The sequence below is a fragment of the Musca domestica genome, unplaced genomic scaffold, assembly GCF_030504385.1.
Source record: "Musca domestica strain aabys unplaced genomic scaffold, Musca_domestica.polishedcontigs.V.1.1 107, whole genome shotgun sequence".
NCBI lineage: Eukaryota > Metazoa > Arthropoda > Insecta > Diptera > Muscidae > Musca > Musca domestica.
The window spans coordinates 1,511,099-1,531,246 of NW_026712125.1; the positions used below are offsets into that span (position 1 = coordinate 1,511,099).

Genomic DNA, 20,148 nt, shown 5'->3' on the forward strand with positions numbered 1-20,148 from the left:
GAATAATTTTAACAGCTGTCGGACGAGTGGCTTTGAAATGGCAGCAGTGTGACGTTGGTTGCAGTTTTTTTATCTCACCCTGTATAACCGTTTGTCTTGGTTATGTTGATCGCAAAGGCCCATATAAATCAGTTCTTATTAGATTTTCAATATTCAGAATTTATTTGTATTCCGTTTTGTGTATATATTTTTTTTTTGTTGATATTATGCTTATAAAAAATTACATACATACTACACTTATGAACTTAAAAATTATATATGTATTAATTTGTTTTTATTTTATTCAAGATTTAATTTCAGTTATATGCACCAGCAAAAAATATGTAGTACGATTTTCATATATCGAAAAAATCAAGAGTATCAAAAGAATTTAAAAAAAAACCAAAAACTCAAATACTTTTGTAATCCTTGTAAAAATCAAATAAGAATATAACAATATATATGTGAATACAAAGAAAGAAAATAAATGATAATGTAATTCTAGAATAGACATGATTCAATAAGAAAAATATAAACTAAATTATAAGCCACAAAGAATTTATTTGTTATGTTAAATGCAAAAGGAAATATAGAAAAAATATCAAATTTAATTTTCATACTCTCCGTTTAAACTCAAATGTGCTGAATTCCACTTAACGACAAATTGTGCTAGATGTAATGGGACAACATCTATTATTTTCTGATTATTATATTGTTTGCTTTCGTTAATTGTATATTGTGTTTATTTTGAAGTTTTCAATATTTAATTTTTGTCTTCTGCCAAATAGATTTTCTTATGTTTATTTTTTTTGAAAATGTTTTTTTTTCAGATAATTTTAATTTTTGATTTGCTTTTCTTTCATTGTTTCTCTGACACATAACTACTAGATTTGTTTATATTCTTGTTTTCAATTCAAAATGTTATCTAGATATAGTATTGTAAATCTATAGATACTACTTTTTTTTAATTTTGAAAATATGATAAAAAATAATAGAATTTTCCTTTTATGTTTATATATATTTTAAGAGCTAGTAAAAAAGGAACAGTAATTTTTTGTTGTTGTTTTTTTTTCTGCTACAGTGCATTAGATTTTAATTTTGAATTTTTATTATTTGCCTTAAAAAACACTTATGGTCCATAGAGATATTTACGCTTTTGATCTTCTATATAATCTTGGGTGGACATTTGTATTGCTCGTTGTAACATTTCCGATTCAGTGAGCTGACCGAAATCTGCTAAGAGCGAAATACCAATTAATATATTATTTTTTCATCATAAAAAATTAAACAATTCCCCACCTTCACTTGCATAGGAAGCCTCCAAAAGTTCTTGATAAAAACTACTTGTATGTTCTTCATTTTTCGCTCTGGCAGACGTTGATGAGGCAGAGGTAGTTGCAGAAGTATTGGGCAATGCTGATGTGGAGGCAGTGCTTTGTTTGCCCGGTGAATTCGATTGTTTTGAGGTGCAGGGTTGTTGATGTTCAAAATCTGGTGTGACAGAACGTTTTTCTAGACCGCTGCAGCTGTCATATTTAGGACTTTTATGAGGCAGAGGCTGGTTATTGCTACTATCCTCACTGAAAAAAGAAAACAAAACAAATTAGCTTTTGTTGTCTTTCGCCTTAACTTCTGAGCTTTCAGGGAACCCACTTTGTTTGTGTATCCCGTCTACGTTTTTTCCCCATTTTTGCATTCGATAATCTTGATTTGCATTTTTTACTTCTAGCATTTGTTGAGGATGGCGAACAACTACCAACTCCTCCACCACCACCACCACTGGAACTAGTACTACTCATATCTGTATCATCAGTTTCATAACCCATTTCATCGGACTTTTTCGAAGACAAATGTTTGGGTGAAGCGCCAGAGTTACCGGAAAAACCATGTTCCAAATTGACATTTGTGCCATCTCCAACCTGTGTCGATGCGGACGAGGAACATGAAGAGTTGCCATGTAAAGTTGTGACCGTACTATTCGCCATAATGGGATTCAAACGTTGTGTATTGGCATATTTAGAGGGTGAAGCTTCACAATCTGTTGCGGCTTGCCCCGATGTCACAGTGGCCGATGTTGAGGCTGTGTTGGCTGTTTGATTTCGAGTTTTCTGTAAATTCTCCCTACACCACTGTAAATAAGATTCCCTGGCAATTTGTTCTTCTATTGCTTCATTGGTAGCCTCCCAATCTGTTGTTTTGAGTTTATCTTCAAACATTGTTTGTTCAATTTCCAATTGTTCACTCAAACGCACAGCTTCCTTTGTTTGTAGTTCTGGTTTATAGCCAGCTAAACCCAGACCTACTCCCACTGTGGCATTATAGGGATCCAAAATGGCATTATAATGTGAGCCACGCTGATAGGACAAACGTAGTGGAGGATAACCATTGTTAAGCTGTTCAGAGTTGAAAATATTAATAGGAGCTGTTAGGGAGAGACAAAATCGATAATATTAAATGCATTCAAGTGGCACATATATATGAAGAATAACACTCACTTGGCTTGTAGCAGTAGACCTCAACGGGACGACTATAGATTTCTGACACAGCTTGGATTTCAATGTGGTTGCCATGAGACTCCTTGCGTCGTTTGCGTTTTATATAGTTGTTGATGTCCTCAGTAACAAAATGACTAAAGTATTCACGGTTCTTATACTGCAAGAAAAACAATACATTTGTTAACTTTGGAGGCCAATAAAACTTTTATAATAATTATAGAAAGGTTAACCATAAATTTCCTTTATGTAAAATTTGTTCTAAATAAAGTTATGTTTCTAAAAAGTATTTATAAGACACTGGGATCTATGAGATTTGTCCATAAACCAGAGTAGGTCTAAGACACCTAATTAGTTTTTTCCAAATCATGGTAAAATCTAAACTGACTGGATAAATTTATGTTGGTCTCTAAATACCTACGAAAATATTCGAGAAATTCTTATAAGAATGTTAGGCCTACAAGAAATATAACACATAATATAGATTTTAATGCACTTACAATATAATCCATGGTGTGCTGCCGTATGACATCATGCATCTCTTCATCTCCATAGATTTGCAAAGAAATAGCCCGAAATAGACAAGCTCCGTCCTCTTCGACCTGTTTCAAAATGTAACCACGATCGGCCATACATTTAGCAAATTGCTCATCTTTACGTTGCCATTCATCGGCGGTGGTTTTAGCCTCTGCTGGCTGTAAATGTTCATCGCCAGAATTATAACCCGAAAAAGTATCTTCAATGGCTTTCAAAAGACCACTAGCGGCCTGGGCTACGGCTGTGGTCTGGGAATTTGTAGCGTGATTTGGGGAACCCAAGCGTAAATGATCTGGGGAATTGTTGCCCACTGCAGCCGATGAATGGGAGATTGCATTGTTGGCCACAGCTGTTGCATTTACACCCGACACCGAAGAGGAACTAGTACCAGCACCACCAACACCACTACCACCACTCCCATGAGGACTATTACATTTTGGGACCAAATTGTGTTTATCCGCCACCCTTTCACGTTTGTGATGATGATGTTCGGCCAAATGATCACGACGTTTATTGCGATTTGTTTTATGCGGACTTCGACGATGACGACTCAAGTCATCATAGACATCTACTCTACGCTGGGGGCTCTGTAAATGGAAAATGAACGAGAGAGAAACAAAACAAATATTAGAATTTTTGTTCTTTGATGGGCTTTACCGACCTGTCCATGGTTATCTATTACCACATTACGATGAGCATGTACACTGGACACCCTATTCGTTGATGGATGATTGCTATTCGCCGAATCGCCAACATTGGGTGTATCCTTTTTGTCACCATCGGCTCCTCCAGCAGCAGAATTGCCCGTACGTTTTTGGGGTGCAGCAACTACAGGTTTTATGGTCATTTTTCAATCAGCTGTTCCACTTCCTTCTTTCGTTCGATACTGAAGAGGAGCTATTTAACTATCTGTTGTGTTTCTCTCTCGACAAATAATGACGCAGATCTCAATGTATGCAGCAATCGTTTCTTTCTTACCACTACTACGACCCGACCACCACTCGTTGTTCAACTAGCTGTTGGCTGGTTGTGGTGGAAGATGAATGTCGTCAAATCGATGTCTTTTTCTTTTCAGTGGTTGATGATATTGCTTGTGAATGCTTCACAGTTTTTTGTTGTTGCTGTTGGTGTCTTTACTTTGGTGTCTATGAATCTGTTTTGCTTTCCTTTGTTGTGTGGTGTTTCCCTTTTTCACTTGCTTTTCAATAAGAAAAATGCTTGTTGGAGACTTTTTTAACAAACTATGTTAGCTCTATGGTAAATTTTTAATATTTCCTCGATGGCCAACAACAAACTATACAATATTTTCCAAATTTTCCAATTTTAGAATGATTTTCTTTCGTTTTCTTGGGTGATGATTTTGTGTGTGAGATGACCTTTTAAGAGTTACTTAGGTTGACTTTGGTATGAATTGACTAGGCTTAACTAGGTCGAGTTTGATTTTATCGATTAATTGTTATCGATGCTAAAGGGAAGGATGTCTTTTGATTGTTAATAGTTTTTCGTTGTTGGGGATTTAAAATAGAAAATAATATAATCACAAATTACATTGGGCAAGTTTCTATGGGTATCTCCTTGTGGGAGAGGGAAGTAAGGTGAAAGGGAAGTAGAAAATTATTTGTATTGACAAGTTTCTCTCAGTTTTTGTTTTTATTTAAAAATCAAAATAACAAAAAAGTAGTAATGAAAAACGAAAACTCTTGAAAAAAATTGCGTTGTATAAAAAACGTTATACAGATGTAATAGAAATGTTCTTAGGTCTCAATGAGCTATAAGTTTTATATACAAATTTTTGTTATTCTCTGGAGTCTGAAAAAGGGAAAAATTATTCTTAGCCCATCTCAGGTACAAAAAATATATTATAAAATAAATTTATTTCATCTAGAGTCCATAACATGTTTGAAAAAATTGCAAAGGTATCTGATACAAAAAAATGCTTAAGAAAATAATTTTCCTTGTAATTTTAAAGTCGAGCAAAACCAACTTTTGCTCTATTCCGTAACCTGCAAAATCTACTAGTTTTGCATTTTTTTTGATATTAGAAATCGATTATCTTAGTAAAAATTTTTATATTTTTGCAGTTCTGGAACAGAGCTGAAATGTTTCTATAGATTTTCGGACTTTAATAACAAATTCTTATATTTGTCCTGAACCAGAACTTGCCAGAATATAAAAATGTCATCACGATAACTGATTTTTCTTTTATGATATCGAAACAAATTGCAAATCTAGCAGATTCTTGCAGGTTCTGGAATATAACAAAGGATGGCCTTGCTTCGCTATAAAATTATAAATAACATATTTTCATAAGCCTCTGATGTGTTTTATATTATAGGAACAATTTTATTAGATATTTTTGTTCTCAGCTGTTTTATAAATGTCACTCGACTCAGGGGTCTAAAAATTCGATCAAAGGTCTTTTACAGGGCCCGCATTTTAAGTTTTGTATTTTGAAATGGTAAGCAAAAAATGGTGAAATGAAGAAAATATTTTAAATTATTTACCTATTTTTTGGAATACAGGACAAAACTTACCTTGTTCAAACAAACATTCTTTGGGTTTCCTTTTTTCGAAAAATATTTTTATTTGTATTTACTTATAATTGTAATGTATAATCGTTTTAAAAAATCACCTTATAAACTAGATTTATTTTACATTTGTCTTTGTTTAAAATTGTCAGATTTTTTTCTTTTGTAATATATAAAATACACATATACATATACATTTTGAGATCATAATTATTAAAAATAGTTTTTTTTATTTATAATTTTTGTTGGAATATCTACAATTAAAAAAATAGATTTGTTTACTTTTTTTGTGTTTCTGTTATCGAATAGATTTTTAGTAGAAAAAATATGTTTATTATTTTGTTTTTTTTTTCGTTTTCTTATTGATATTTTTTACACATACACATTTATAATAATTGTTGCTAATTATTGACAAGATTCTTCTCGGTTTTTGTTTATTTTTAATAAAAAAAATGTATTTACATTTGTATACAAATTTCCTTCAGACATTTTGTGATCGAAAATTTCAACTAATTGCCATTTGATAATTATCCAGAGATGGAAGATTGAAATTAATGGAATGAAATCGATAAAACAATATAACAGATAAATAAACTGTTATCGATTGTGATATACGATCGTGTAAATTTTAAATATAGAACAACAATGTATATATGTAAATTTCTTGAGGAGTTACATAAAACTGTGATTAATTATTCGATTAAAAAATAATTGAGCAGAATATTATTATTTGAATGGGAACTTGTACAATGAGGTTAAATTAATTTAATTTTTCCATGAGACATGGATACGAAATATTATTGCTTTGGTTTGAAGATTTTTTTGATACCATAAAGGGAAAATCGTTTCTCGCAGTAAAAACATTATTATGTTGTTCTGGAACAGACCATATTATTATTGATTCCACTCAGATGTTCGGGAAATTCTTATTGGAGAAATTTTCGATAGCTTTTGAACCAGCCCATAAAATAACAATGTCATCGCAGAGCATACATTTTTTGAGAGACTTTTCTTGTAACCCGGATATATCACAACTCTCACATTATTTCGAAAATTTTACATTTGATACAATTATAACTTAATTAAGTCTTTCGCAAAAATATAGTTAAAAATTGTTTTGCTTTGACAATGTTGGGCGCCATACCACATTCTCGGTATATTTTCCTTGTCGACGACATGTACACATTGTTTGAACTCTTTTTGCCAAGCTATTTGTCAAGTGTCTGACTCATAGTTTGGGCGACAACTTCTCAGCAGATATAACATTCTTGCCATATTCTCCTTTTCGGAGACATGTACACATGGTTTGAACTTATTTAACAAAGCTACAGTGTCTGACTCATAGCTTTGTATTTCACGCCGTTGGGCGCCATCGTTCCGGAAATCAATCGAAATCTTAAAAAATGTCTCCAACATTGTTTTATGAACGCTTAACAGAAAACCGCATTTTTATTGTAGTCGAATTCTATGTCTAAAGTTGGAGGTTTCAAGTAGATATTGGGATTGTTGTAGTTATTCAGATCAAATATATCCTTCGATATTGGTAATGTACAGTCCTAGGGGATTACATTTTCAAATGTCTGAATAATTGTTGGTGTCTCAGATAAATTTCAAGTCGAATACCACATCCACAACATTGGGCGCCAATATTTGAGTAATGCAGAGTTCCATATCTGACATAACTGAATAATTTTATTACTCTTTTTTTTTTGTAGTTGGAACAGTGCATTCCAGAGACGTCTGAGATTAGCCAAGGAGTAATCAATTTAAGGAAGAAATCGGTAATTAGAATAAAGGCATTTTAAGGAAGATTAAATCCTGGTTTTAGCAGATAATTCAATTTTGGGTTGAATCGTTGGGCGCCATTTTGGGAAATATTAACCATCAAAGCTAACTTCTTTGGCACAGCAAAACAACAATTTTGGGTTTGGAAAAAGGCATTTTTAGGAAGATTAAACCCTGGTTTTAGCAGATAACTCAATTTTGGGTTGAATCGTTGCGCGCCATTTTGGGAACAATTAAACATCATAGCTACCATCGCTGGCACACCAAAACAACAATTTTGGGTTTCATTCAATATTTCTGGGCAATAGCTTTTGAATGGATAAAATAGGTTCGGTGAGTTTTTTGAACTAGTTTTTGACAGATTTTCTCGTTATTTTTTTTTTTTGCAAAATCTCAAAAATTTTTATGGAACACATTTCAGGGAAAATATTTTATTTTTGGAAGTTTAGGGCGACGTTTAAATTCGAAAACTTCAAGGCATGCCATGCACCAGGTTAGATACGATTCCCCAAGTACACCTTCCACCCACCAAAAATAATATTTAAGGTTTTATTTAATATTTCTGGGCAATACATTTTCAATGGAGAAAATTGGTTTGTGTTTCTTTGAGCATTGATAGGAAAGTTATGAACTCATCCTTAAAAGATTTTCTTGAATTTTCAATAGCACCCCATTTAATATGGAATATATTTCAGAAAAAATGTTTCAGTTATGAATGACTCTAAATTTGTTTGGGAAACTAGAATCAATCTGAACAAAAGACAAGAGTGACCGACAAATTAAGTTTAGCAAAAAGTGAACGTTGGGCGCCATTAAATTTTGTATATTTAGAAAACAAAGGCTTTTATGAAAGAGGAGCTCTGAATGAAACCTTAGCCCTTTCTTCAAACCGTAGGCGTCATTTTATTTAAGTCACTGATGCCACAAATTTAGAACATATTTTTATCGGAAAGGCAAAAATCTTCCAAAAGAATAAATGATTGCCGAATATGATATTTTAAGCTAATATATGCTCAGGGATCGATAAGGTTGTCCAATCTGAACAATGGATTAAAAGTGACCGTTAATTATTGTTAAAATTAAGTTTAGAAAAAAGTGAACGTTGGGCGCCATTTGATTTTGAAAACAGGCTAGTGGGCTCCTTTGAATTAAACCGTAATTTTTTTATTTTCAAAGGTAGTCATTTAAGTCATTAACTCTACAAATTTAGAATTTATTTTTACCGGAAAGGTGACAGATTTACATTTTTCAAAAAGAAAGGATTGTCAAATGGTTTTTAAAAATATTTTTGGAAAGACTCTCAAGAGAATATTTTTTTAAAAACTTTTTCAAAGAACTCGTAGATGAGGAATTATTTTAAAAAATATTTTTCAAATAGCTATGAAATGTGAAAAATTTTCTAAAAAAAATTCAAGGACTATCGAAATTGTATTCGAACGAATATCAAGTATGAATTTAATAAAGAATTTTTTGAAAAATTATGACATGTGGGATTTAAAAAAATATGGATTTTTAAAAAATATTTTTTTTCGAAAGACTATCAGACTTCAATTTTTCTTTGTATCCATTACACCCATTTTTTCAAATATGGATTTTTAAAAATATTTTTTTCGAAAGTTTTTCAGTTTCCGATTTTTTTTTTAAATTATTTTTTCGAAAAATTATGAGACATACGTTTTTTCAAAATTTGAATCCATTGCACATATGTTTTCGGTGGACTATCAAATATGGCTTTTTAAAAATTTATATTTTTATGAAAGACCAACAGATTTAATTTTTTTTTTTTGAAAGTTTGAATCCATTATACACATTTTTTCAAATATGGATTTTTAAAAATATTTTTTTCGAAAGATTTTCAGATTTCAATTTTTTTTTAATAAAAATATTTTTTTTGAAAAATTATGAGATTTGCATTTTTAAATTTGGCTTTTTGAAAAAATATTTTTTTTGAAAGACCATCATATTTAGTTTTTTTTTTTAAATAATTCTTTTTTTTTTTTCAATGTGATTTGAAATTTTTTTTGAAATATTTTCGAATATTGATAATTGTAAATTCGGAATAACTGAATAATTCAGAAAAATGTTTTCATAGCACAATCACATTTTGTATTCTATAGTGTTTTTTTTTTTGTCGGAACCCTATCAGAAATATTTGTTTCGAAGTTCTCTCTGGATATCGTATACTTCGAGCAAAAAAATGGCAAACACAAATAGACCTAATTTCCCTTAACTTAATTATTTAACAAATGTACAGTGGAAAACTTAGGAGAGGGCGAGAGGGAAAACAACACTAACTAACTTTACAAAATTCCTGTTGTGTGACGCTGCCTCCCCCGCCCCCACCAGGTGGGGGCTAATTAGGCATTTGCATTTGTTGCTGTTGAGGATTCTGTTGTTGCTGTTGCTGCTGTTGCGTGACAACCACATGATGCTGCTGCAGTTGTTGGGTTTGTATTTGTTGAACTTGCTGTTGTTGTTGTTGCTGAGTTTGTGAGGTCTGTTGTTGCTGCTGCTGCTGCTGCTGTTGATTTTGAGACTGTTGCTGTTGTTGCTGCTGCTGTTGTTGTACTTGTTGTAACGTTGCTTGTACCGCCGCCAATGCCCCCGCAACCGGTTGCAACATACTTGTACCATTTTCACTTTCATTCTGTAACGTCAACTCCGCCTTGACCCGCCGCGCAATATGCGATCGTGTGTGCTTCCTTAAATGATCCTTGCGATAGAATCCTTTGCCACATTCCTGACACAAATGTCGCTTTTCGCCCGAATGTATGACAAAATGCAGGCTCAACTGTTCTTTCCGCTTGAATGCCTTCAGGCAAACGGTACAGATAAAGGGTCGCTCAGGATTGTGAGATTGTTTGTGACGCGTCAAATGATCCTTTCGTTTTAGCGTGGCTTGACAAATATCACAGATATAACGTCGTTCGGCATTGTGGCCAACCAAATGGATTTCCAGCAGCTCAGGTTCGGGATAACAGACTTGACATTCGGGACACATGTACAGGGGACTGCCATCGAGGGCTGTGATCAGACGGACTTCACCGGGACGTGGCTTGGGTTTACGTTCCTTGACACGCTTTTTTCGTTTCTTGCGTTTTGTCGTGGTGCCGGTACCGGTGGAAGTTGTGGCTTGGGGTTGTGGTGCCGCCGCTAGGCCACTTGTGGTGGCTTGCTGCAGCGTCTGTATGGCTCCGGTGAGACTGCCCACCGAGACTTGGCTTTGCAACTGGCTGGCTGCCTGCAATACCCCAGCCACCGTTTGTTGTTGCTGCTGCTGTTGTTGTTGTTGCTGCTGTTGCTGATCCTGTAACGTTGCCGTTACCTGTTGCAACTGCTGCTGAGGTATTGTTATGGTCGTCGACCCCGTTATCGTATTTAAACCCAGTGCTGGTCCCGTTTGTACCTGTAAGACCTGGGGAAGTTCGAAAAGAAAATAATTGATGCCCGCTGCAGTTGCTTGTTTGTCTGAACTGGCAACTGTCATTTCAGTTTCAGTACTTACTACATTTTGATTTTCTTTTTTAATATTTTCAGCGGAATATTTTAAAAAATGATGCAACGATAGGGGCAGCGTATTTGCCGGAAGATGTGATAAATAATCGGCAACTGTGGTGCCGGGCGTCAGCGATTGCCATGAGGTATTTTGTAACACTGCGGAGGGGAGGGAGATAAGAGAAAAAAGAGAGAATTTAGTATTTGAAGATAATGGAAAAAATTGAAAAAAAAAAAACAACTGTCCTTTGTAAAAAAGTCCCTAGAAAACTCTAGATGTCGAAGGGTTATCAGGGATATTTAAAAACAGATTTTATCAAAGGGCGTTTTACAACGTTGGGCGCCAATATCCCAAGAATGCAGACTGTTCTAACATTATTACACTTTAGTTTTTGTAGTTGAAACAGCGTATTCCAAACACGACTGAGATCACCCAAAAAGTAATCAATAAAATTTAAACGAAACGTTGGGCGCCAATATCTCAGAAACCTATGAAAGATTTTCTCTTTGACAAGAATGTAAAACTTTTTACTGCAATAACCTACCAAAAAAACTATCATATAAAAATTGATTGCAAGAAATCGAATATGTACCATAGCCAATGCCTGATCCAGGGCCTGCTAGAATCTACTATTTATGCAATTTTTTTCTGAACCATAAAGGGAAATTCGGTTATCGTAAAATCGGTTATTGACTTCGACTTTGGACGTTTTAAACAAATTTTAATAGATTATTCAAAAGTCGACCTATGTGTCCCTACCGTCTTCTATTGAGAAAAAAAACTGATAACGGAAGACAACCTTAAAACTTTTGCTCTGTTCTAGAACTGCAAGCATGTACAAATTTTATAAACGATAATCGATGTTTCCTTTGTGATATCGAACAAATATTGAAACTTGAAGATTCTTGCAGTTTCTAGAACAGAGCACTTTTAAATGATGATAAAAATGAAAAGGCTGCAAATAATCGATGTTACAAAAATCGGGAATTGATATCAATTTCGACAACTAAGATTTTCAGCACCAAAATTCGATTAACAGATTATTCAAAAGTCGACCTAAGTATGTCTACCATCTTCTATCGATGAAAAACAGCCTGAAGACATTCTAAAAGAGTTCTAAGTAATAAGGGAAAATGTTGGAAAACCTTCTGTAGGTATTCTCCAAATGGTCCTTCTGAAAGTTCCTTGAAAATAAACACCTTCCAAAAGTCTTTTCGAAATTGAAATTGCCGTGAAAATCTTCAAGACATATACATGGTGTGTCCTGTAGGCTTAGAAAAGATAAACACCTCATGTTTTAGGTTTCCCAAGAAAATCTCCTGGAAATAAAGACCTCGTAAAGGTGTCTTGGAGATGGACATTCTGCAGATGGTTTTACAAAGATCGAACATATATTTTGACGACTTTCAGGAGATGGACATGGTTATCTTCAGAAGACCTCTTAAATGTCTTCAGAAGATAAACATGTCCTGAAAGTCGTCAAAATATAAGAGCTCCTAAAGGACTTTGGGAGAGTTTCTACAGAAGACACTTAGGAGATTTTCCATCTCCGGAATTGGATGACACACTTCCAGGATGGCTTCTTTGTCTTGGAGCCTTTCTATAAATGTTTCTTTCTCAATGAGGTCTTTCTTTCTTAAATACGTTTGCGATGGAAAACCTTTGGAAGGTGTCCTGAAGATGAAGGGCTCATAATTATAAATTATTTAGGAGGCTTCCGAAAAGGCCCTCAAAAGGTTCTAAAGGTATTTAGGACAAAGGAAACCTCCTGAAGTCGAAACAGATAGGAGACTTCCAGGTTTTCAAGAGGAAGAAGGTCTCCTGAATGTCTTCTGAAGATAACCATTCCCATAAAGATCTTCAATATATGAAAGAGTCTTAAAGAGGTTGATGAAAGACTTCTTATCCTTTAAAGATCTTCATGAGGTCTTTATCTAAAGATCTTTAATAAACGAGAGCTTCTAAAGACCTTCGGAGCAATTTCTCCAGACGACATTCAGAAGAATTTCCACATCTCAAACACCTTTTGGATAATATCTTTCTACAATTTCAGGATGACTTTAATGTCTTGAAGAGCTTTGGGAAGGATTTTTATCTCTAGAAGATCTTCATGAGGACTTTATCTCTTTAATGTGTCAGAGATGGGAAACCTTATGAAGGTGTTCTGAAGATAAAGGTCTTGTAAATAGAAATTCTATTTAGGCCTTCGAGAAGTAGGAGAATTCCGAAAATACATTTAAAAAATAGGTGACCTCCTGAAAGTCTGGCATTATGGAGGTATATAGGACAAAGGAAACCGCCTGAAGTCGAAACAGATAGAAGACCCCCTGTAGGTTTTCAAGTGGAGGAAATTCTCATGAATGTCTTCTGAAAATAACCTTAGCCCTTAATGTCTTTAATATATATGAGCTCCTGAAGTCCTTCGAAAAAATTTTGCCAGAGGACATTCAGAGAGAGAAAATCTTCTGGATAATATCCCTAAGAAGATTTTAGTATGCCTTTTATGACTTGAAGAGCTTCGGGAAGGATATATCTGGAATATCTCTTTAATGACCAGATATGGGAAACCTTTTGAATATTTTCTGAATTATATTAAGATGTAGGAGAATTCTTAAATGACACTCGAAAGAAGTAGAGAAGAAGAAGGCCTTCTGAAGGAGTAGATTTCGTAAAAGTATACTGGCGGTGAAGGCCTATTGTACGTCTTTAGGATATTAGAGTCTTCTTGAGGGCATTGAAGGGACAAAAAGTCTTTGAGACAAAGTAAATCTCCTGATGTTCTTAAAGAGATAGGAGGCGCCCAATAGGTCTTCAAGAGGGAGTGTGTTTTACACTAAATGTCTTCTGGAATTCTTCTAAGCACTTCATGAAGTAGGATAATTCTTAAGGGACCCCTAGTAAACGTTAGGAAGGCCTAGTAAACGTCTTCAAGAGATAGGGAACTTCCAGAGCTATAAGGCCTTCTGAATATCTTTATGACAAGGAAATTGAAGTTTTTTAAGTATAAGGTCTTAGAGGGGATGAAAGTATCCTACATATAAATCATAACATAAATGCATTTTCGGGTTGAAATGCCACCGAAGACCATACAGAAAAAATCAGCCTACTGAAAATCTTATGGAGATGATAGACCCCTTAAAGGAAGATGGTAGGTCTATAAAGGTTATTAGAAGATTTTACATATTTTTCTTTCAGAGATAGATACCCTTTCGAAGAGAGTCTAGAGAAGCAGGGCATCTGATGGGGAAATTCCCTTGAAGTTGTTGTGGAGAGAGTATGAGAGGGAGGTGGTTAGGGAGAGTACGGCATCTTAATGTATCCCATAGAAAAGGATACCCCATATACCTTCAACGAATAAGAGAACCACTAAAGGCTTCTCAAAGTGTATTCTAATGACAGATTTTATTCCAAATAAAATATATTCGTAAGGACTTCTAGAACCTTCTGTCGACTTCTAGAAGCAGGACACCTAATGGGGAAATGTCCCTATAGATCTTCTGGAGAGAGTACAGCATTTGAATATATATTTCATAATTAAAGGACGTCCTTAATACCTTCAAGGGTTGGGAGAGCTGCTAAGGGCTTCCTAAAGGGTCTTCTACGAACAGATTATATCCTAAATAAAAGACGTTCGTAAGGACCCCTAGGACCTCCTGTCGACTTCTAGGAGCATGGCACCTAATGCGGACATTCACCTGAAGCATTTTTTCTTGCAAAGATTTGCTCCGTTCCGGAACCTGCAAGAATGTAAAAATTTTACTAAAATAACCGATTTTTTATAACATCGAAAAATTCTTGCAGGTTCTGGAATCGAGCAACTATCAATGGCTCCCGTCATTTGTTTGTCCGTACACCTGTCATTCCCCTCGATACGAACCGATATTGTTCTTCATTTTATCTTGCTATTCTCTATCTCTATTGCCCTCGCCGGTCTTAGACTATTATAACTCACCACGTTTTGAATCCACACCTTGTTGTTGCAATATGGCATTGCAGAGATCCTGAGTTAACTCCTGCGGCGCCGTCAGCTGGGTATGCAGTTGCGTTGTTTGCGTTGAGGTGCCCGGTTGCAGTTGGGCCTGTTGTAGACCCAGGGCGGTGGCAGCGGCTGCTGCTGATGTGGAAGCGGTTATTGTACTCTGGGGATAAGCAATGGCGGCCTGGACCAAACGTTTATCTTCGGTTTGTTGATTATAGGCGGGTATGGTGGCGGTATATTGTGTGGTTTGTTGTTGCTGTTGCTGGGCCTGCTGCTGTTGTTGTTGCTGTTGCTGCTGCTGATTTCCGCTAACAGTTCCAGGTGTTCCCGTCGTTGTCAGGGTAACCATGTGGCCATTGTATTTATCACCATCACCACCACCATCGTTGTTTGTGCGGAACTTGGCGGTTGGCAAAGCGGTGGCGGTAGCAACTTGTATGGCAGGTTGATTGAAATGGGTCATACTAATTGTAGAGGTACTTTGTTGCTGTTGTTGTTGCTGCTGCTGCTGTTGTTGTTGCTGTTGCTGCTGCTGGTAACGATTGGTGGCCGCCGCCACAGCAGCAGCAGCTGCAGCCGTATCCTGTTGCTGCTGTTGCAATGTTGCCGTTGATGTTACCGTGGCCACTGCCGCAGCCGAGGTTGCCGTGGATACCAATGGTGTTGTGGTGGTGGTAAACTGGGCTATACCCGGTATGGAACCGGGAAATGGATTACCAAACGGTGAAAAGTTCATTTTTCCTTAAGTAATTTTTTGTTTTGTATAATTCTAAGAAATGTCAATGGGATTGCATGCAGCATAAAATTGTAATAAAAATATTGCGTTAAATTCTGAAAAGAAAGAAAAAAAAGGAGAAGATATTTTAGATAAATTAAAAAAAAAAACGAAAGTCACTCTTCTCACCTACGTCATCATAATCACAATCTAAGTGAATTAAAATCATAATTACAAATTAATTTACTCTTTTGGCAATTTAAATACTTCAAACATTTCCAAATTCCCACACAATACAAATCCGGCGGCATTTTGACCATAAAACATAAACAAAACCAGAGCGTAGCAGGGTTTATTATCATTGCTAATAAGACTGGGTCCAATTGGTAGTCATTTAGTACTCAGAACGTTGTTGCTCTCTCTCACTCTCTCTCTCAATTGTTGGTGGTCAGCAACAAACCCACAGCCCATTTGTTGTAGTCCTTCCGAAACAACTACCAAATACTACACATCCGAGGACTTGTGTTTAAGTGAGAGTTCCGTGTGTGTGTGTATTTGTGTATTGGCAAAATAAAAAGTGAAATTCCTTATAGGAATGCAACAACACACAAATTTTCTACTACAATGCAAACAAAACATTTGCTCAGAGACAAATTAGAGAGATAGAGAGAGAGGGAGAGCCGTTTACTTGGGCATTGAGAGTAGTTGTTTTGAGCTGATTACAGTTATTTTTGATACAAAATGTATTGACTAAAAGAGAATCGGGGAAACTGAAGAGCAAATGAACAGGGTTGCCATGTTAAAAATGGTAAATTTGATTTATGGGAAATATATTAAAGAAAATATATATTTTTCTAATAGCACATAGGTTTATTAAAAAAATATATTTTTTATACCATCTACCATACATAATATGTAGGGTTTATTAAGTTCGTCATTCCGTTTGTTGCTCATCGAAATAATAATTTTAGACCTAACAAAGTATAAGTATTCTTGATCACAGACAGACTGTCCGTCTGTTTTAATCGCGCTATAGTCAAAACGACTTAAGACAGGAAGCTAAAATTTTGCAGACATCAGTCTTTTGTGTGCAGGCAGGTCAAGTTCGACAATGGGCTATATCAGTCCACGATATTGTATGACCCCCATATAAAGGTACTCCCGATATTCGGTATTCTGATAATTTTAGGCACATTTTTCAAGTTCCTTCTGACTACTTTACCCCCTTTAAGATAATTGTCCATTTAGGTCGACTATATCGTATATCCCCCATATGACCGCACCTCCCGATATTTTGAGGATTGTAGCTAAATTTTTTAATGGAATTATTTGAAAATCCTCCCAAGGAGTTCCTTCTGAGAAGTTTGGTTTCTGGAAAGAAATAGTCTATTTAGGTCCACGATATCGTGTATCCCCCACATAACGGTACCTCCCGATATTCGGTATTTTGATGAATTTAGCGAAATTTTTGACCGGAATTGTTTAAAATTTCGGATTTTAAGTTAAAAATTATGAAAAAATTACTTATGCAGGTCCATGCCTTCGTATATCCCCCATATAACGGTTTTCATTTCAGTGATATTTTTCGACAGATTTTTTTTAAAATTATTCAAGATCCTTCAGTCGTGGAGGGTATTAATAGTACGGCCCGTCTAAACTTAACTGCTTTTTATTTGTTTTAGTTAAAACGAGTTTAAAAACTATATGTCGGTTTTGCCGACTTATATTACAAAAAAAAAGAAGCGGATTCTTATTTCGGATCTTATAATCGATTTGGTTATTCAAAAGTTTAACCCTTTGTGGGGCAGGTACTAGAAAGAATGATCCGATTTCCGATCTTTATAACAGATCTTGTGTTGATGGAAATATTGAGATGTGTCAAGTGTGAATGAAATCGGATCTTAATTTCGCGTTTTATGTGCTTCTTGGTTATTCAAAATGTTGATCCTTTCTGGAGGAGGTACCAGAAGGAGTGGTTGGAACTCTACCATCGTTGTAACAGATCCTGTGTTGATGGAAATTTTGTGATTTGTGTAATATGAAGGCAATCGAACTCTTACATCAGAAATCTGTTTCAGGGTATTTGGAGTCGATTTAGAGATTTCCGTCCGTCTGTCAGTCCGGCTGGTGCGCACGATAACGCTCGAAGGGAGAATCCGATTTGATCCAAACTTGGTACATCGTTATATTATTATCAAACTTAGATTGGGTTCAGAGATGGGGAATATCGGTCCACTCCTTCTTGTACTTCCCCCACAAAAGGTTTCAAAAAAATATTTTACTGCGCAGAGAGAGAGAAAGGATAATCCGATTTCGCTCCAACTTTGCAAATCCTTATATTTGCATCAGTTCTAGGTTACTTCATCAAGTACCACCCCCACAAAAGGGTCAAAATTTTGAATAACCAAAAAGATCATAAAATCCGATATAAACATCCGGTTCTCTTCAACTTTCACACATACCATTATTTTTCTAACACAAAATCGGCTGTGAAAATGGGATATATCGGCGCACTCTTTCTGGTACTTCCCACACAAAGGGTTCAAACTTTTGAAAAACAAAACGCTAATAAAACACGGCATAAGCATCAAACTCTCTTCAAATTTCACGCATTCAAACATTTTTGCTAACGCAAAATGTGTTGTGAAAATGATAGATATCTGCCAACGCGTTCTGGTACCTCAACAACAAAGGTCACATATCTGCCATAATTGCGAAACAAGTAGGCGAATCTATAGCACTTGCTATATCTAAAAATGAAGAAAGTATTCCAAAAATTTCCAATAATATTTTCAAGTATTTCTATTCATTTTTTGCGGTAAAAATATCGCAAAAAATCATGAATCTATTGTTCTAGGCTGGCAAAGAAAACCAAAAAAATAGTTGTATATGAAATTGAAAAAAAGTGAAAATTTTATTTTTTTTGTTTTTAATTTCAAAAGAATATAGGAAATTAATTTATTTTATTTAAAATTTTTAATTAGTGAAGAGCAAAAAAACAATTAGCAGCTGTTTTTATTGGTTTATTGATTTTTTACAAAAAATGGAAAATGGTAGCCTGTTTTTTTTTCATGTCCTGAACTCACTCACCTTCCTGTTGTTGGCAAACATTTTAGCCATATTGCATAAATTTGGTGTTTGCATAAAAATATTTCTCGATTTTTTATTGTTTTTTTTTTTTTTTAAGATACAACACTTTTCTTTTCTTGTATTCCCCGTTTTGATTTTTGTCGGTTTTATTTTTGTTACGCTTTGTTCCGCACTGACCAATATTTTAAATCTTTAGACACAGTTTCTGTTGAGTTTTATTTTATTTTTTTCAGTTGTGTGAATTTTTTTTTCGTTGCGTCGTGGAATCAATGAATGTGGCAAATAATATTTGGGGTTTGGGTGTGTGTGTGTGTACTCCAGGATATATGGATGGACTGGATTTTTTTTTTGTTTTCTGTTTCATATTTGGGGGAATGCCTTTTGCATTTCAATGCACTTTGTTGTTCTTTGGCCTTCTCGTAGTGGGACTGAATTGAATGCACCTCCTTTTGGTGTTTTACTTGCCACTTGCCACACACGACTACAGCCGACGAACGATGATGATGAAAGTTTACACTGCCTTGCCTGTGGTACTCACACTCACTTTCGCGTTACTCATTCGCTGTGCTGTGCAGTGCAGCCAGCACCCGCAATCACAACAACGCTCTGCTGGTCGCGCTGTGAGCCGATGTCGTTGTTGTTGTTGTTGTGTGTAAACGTAACCCATAGCCCTTGATTTGTATTCACATGGTGGCCGCCATCAATGCCATCTGGAATGCACTTCTGTAAGGATTCAAGGCAAAGCTGCAACACTCAATACTCGTTTCTTAAATTTCCCATAATTTTGGGGGTCTTTAAATTCAATGCCGGTTCTGTGGTGATTTTCACAACCGTACACTAAACGCCACAGACCCACATATTGGCCGTTGTGCCCCCCCGCCCTTTACAAGGGCCGTCTCAGTCTTTGTCCCATGCACTGGGCGGCAATGCGTCAATACAACGACGGTGTAGATTTCCCTATTTCTCGTCCTGCAAGTTTTCCTGTGTGTGTTCTTCTTTTTTTTTTTTTGGTGGCAAAAAAGCCTCAATTTCTGCCTTAATGTCCCTACGAAATACTACGTGGGCTGTGGGTTGTCGACGGGAAAAAAAATAATACACCCAACCAACAGGCCAAAAAAATCACCAGGCGAACTCAAACAAACAAGAAAAGGGAACGACGGATATGGCGAAAAAAAAACCCAGGCAGTTTTGTTGTACACAACGGCGACGACGACACCGGGCGAAGATAATGGAAAAAAGTACCGTTATACACCACCTAATGGTGTGTGTCGTAAGTTTGATACTGGCACCGCCAGACAATTTACTCGTCTATCCTTTTGGCATCACAAGGTGGACGTTATCGTCGTCGTCGCCAAACCAACCAGCCAACCAAGCCAGTTAAACAGCCATCCATCCATCCATTCAGTCCCACACAGCAATTTTGGGTTGTTTCCTTTATCAAATAGGTGGGATAGATATATACATGGCATACACTTGCCCACACGGGTTTGTCGTCAAGTGTGTGTTGCTCTCTAGTACTCTACCACACATAGGGAGACACAGAGAGT

At 35.6% G+C, this 20,148-nt stretch overlaps 2 protein-coding genes across 7 annotated transcripts; both read right to left on the bottom strand.

Moving 5' to 3' along the window:
- Window positions 1-136: 136 nt before the first annotated feature.
- Window positions 137-4,413, bottom strand: LOC101894105 (OTU domain-containing protein 5-A). Of its 3 annotated transcripts, none has more exons than XM_011295124.3 (6): window positions 3,694-4,413; window positions 2,972-3,595; window positions 2,475-2,631; window positions 1,633-2,401; window positions 1,279-1,559; window positions 137-1,215 (listed from the first exon to the last, which is right to left on the bottom strand). In XM_011295124.3, the coding sequence occupies exons 1-6, from the start codon at window positions 3,853-3,855 to the stop codon at window positions 1,109-1,111; spliced, it is 2,100 nt and encodes a 699-aa protein (XP_011293426.1). In that variant the 5' UTR covers window positions 3,856-4,413; the 3' UTR covers window positions 137-1,108. The 3 variants fall into 3 exon arrangements, with proteins under 3 accessions (XP_011293426.1, XP_011293425.1, XP_005185748.1); XM_011295123.3 differs by having other exon boundaries at window positions 3,670-4,413; XM_005185691.4 differs by having other exon boundaries at window positions 139-1,212; window positions 3,670-4,413.
- A 5,037-nt stretch (window positions 4,414-9,450) lies between these two features.
- LOC101894760 (transcription factor SPT20 homolog) lies at window positions 9,451-19,851 on the bottom strand. Of its 4 annotated transcripts, none has more exons than XM_059129350.1 (4): window positions 18,602-19,851; window positions 14,788-15,627; window positions 10,827-10,975; window positions 9,451-10,736 (listed from the first exon to the last, which is right to left on the bottom strand). In XM_059129350.1, the coding sequence occupies exons 2-4, from the start codon at window positions 15,530-15,532 to the stop codon at window positions 9,675-9,677; spliced, it is 1,956 nt and encodes a 651-aa protein (XP_058985333.1). In that variant the 5' UTR covers window positions 15,533-15,627; window positions 18,602-19,851; the 3' UTR covers window positions 9,451-9,674. The 4 variants fall into 4 exon arrangements, with proteins under 4 accessions (XP_058985333.1, XP_019893103.1, XP_058985326.1 ...); XM_020037544.2 differs by having other exon boundaries at window positions 14,770-15,627; XM_059129343.1 differs by having other exon boundaries at window positions 9,451-10,975.
- Between the last annotated feature and the right edge of the window lie 297 nt (window positions 19,852-20,148).

Excerpts from the sequence above, each read along its gene's own strand:
- LOC101894105 (XM_011295123.3), bottom strand. The coding sequence starts at position 3,855 with ATGACCATAAAACCTGTAGTTGCTGCACCCCAAAAACGTACGGGCAAT. Across the intron at positions 3,596-3,669 it reads TAATAGATAACCATGGACAG|AGCCCCCAGCGTAGAGTAGA; the intron begins GTCGGTAAAGCC and ends TTCCATTTACAG. Across the intron at positions 2,632-2,971 it reads AGCACACCATGGATTATATT|TATAAGAACCGTGAATACTT; the intron begins GTAAGTGCATTA and ends TTTTTCTTGCAG.
- LOC101894760 (XM_020037542.2), bottom strand. The coding sequence starts at position 15,532 with ATGAACTTTTCACCGTTTGGTAATCCATTTCCCGGTTCCATACCGGGT. Across the intron at positions 10,976-14,769 it reads AGGTGTGGATTCAAAACGTG|TGTTACAAAATACCTCATGG; the intron begins GTGAGTTATAAT and ends TCCCCTCCGCAG.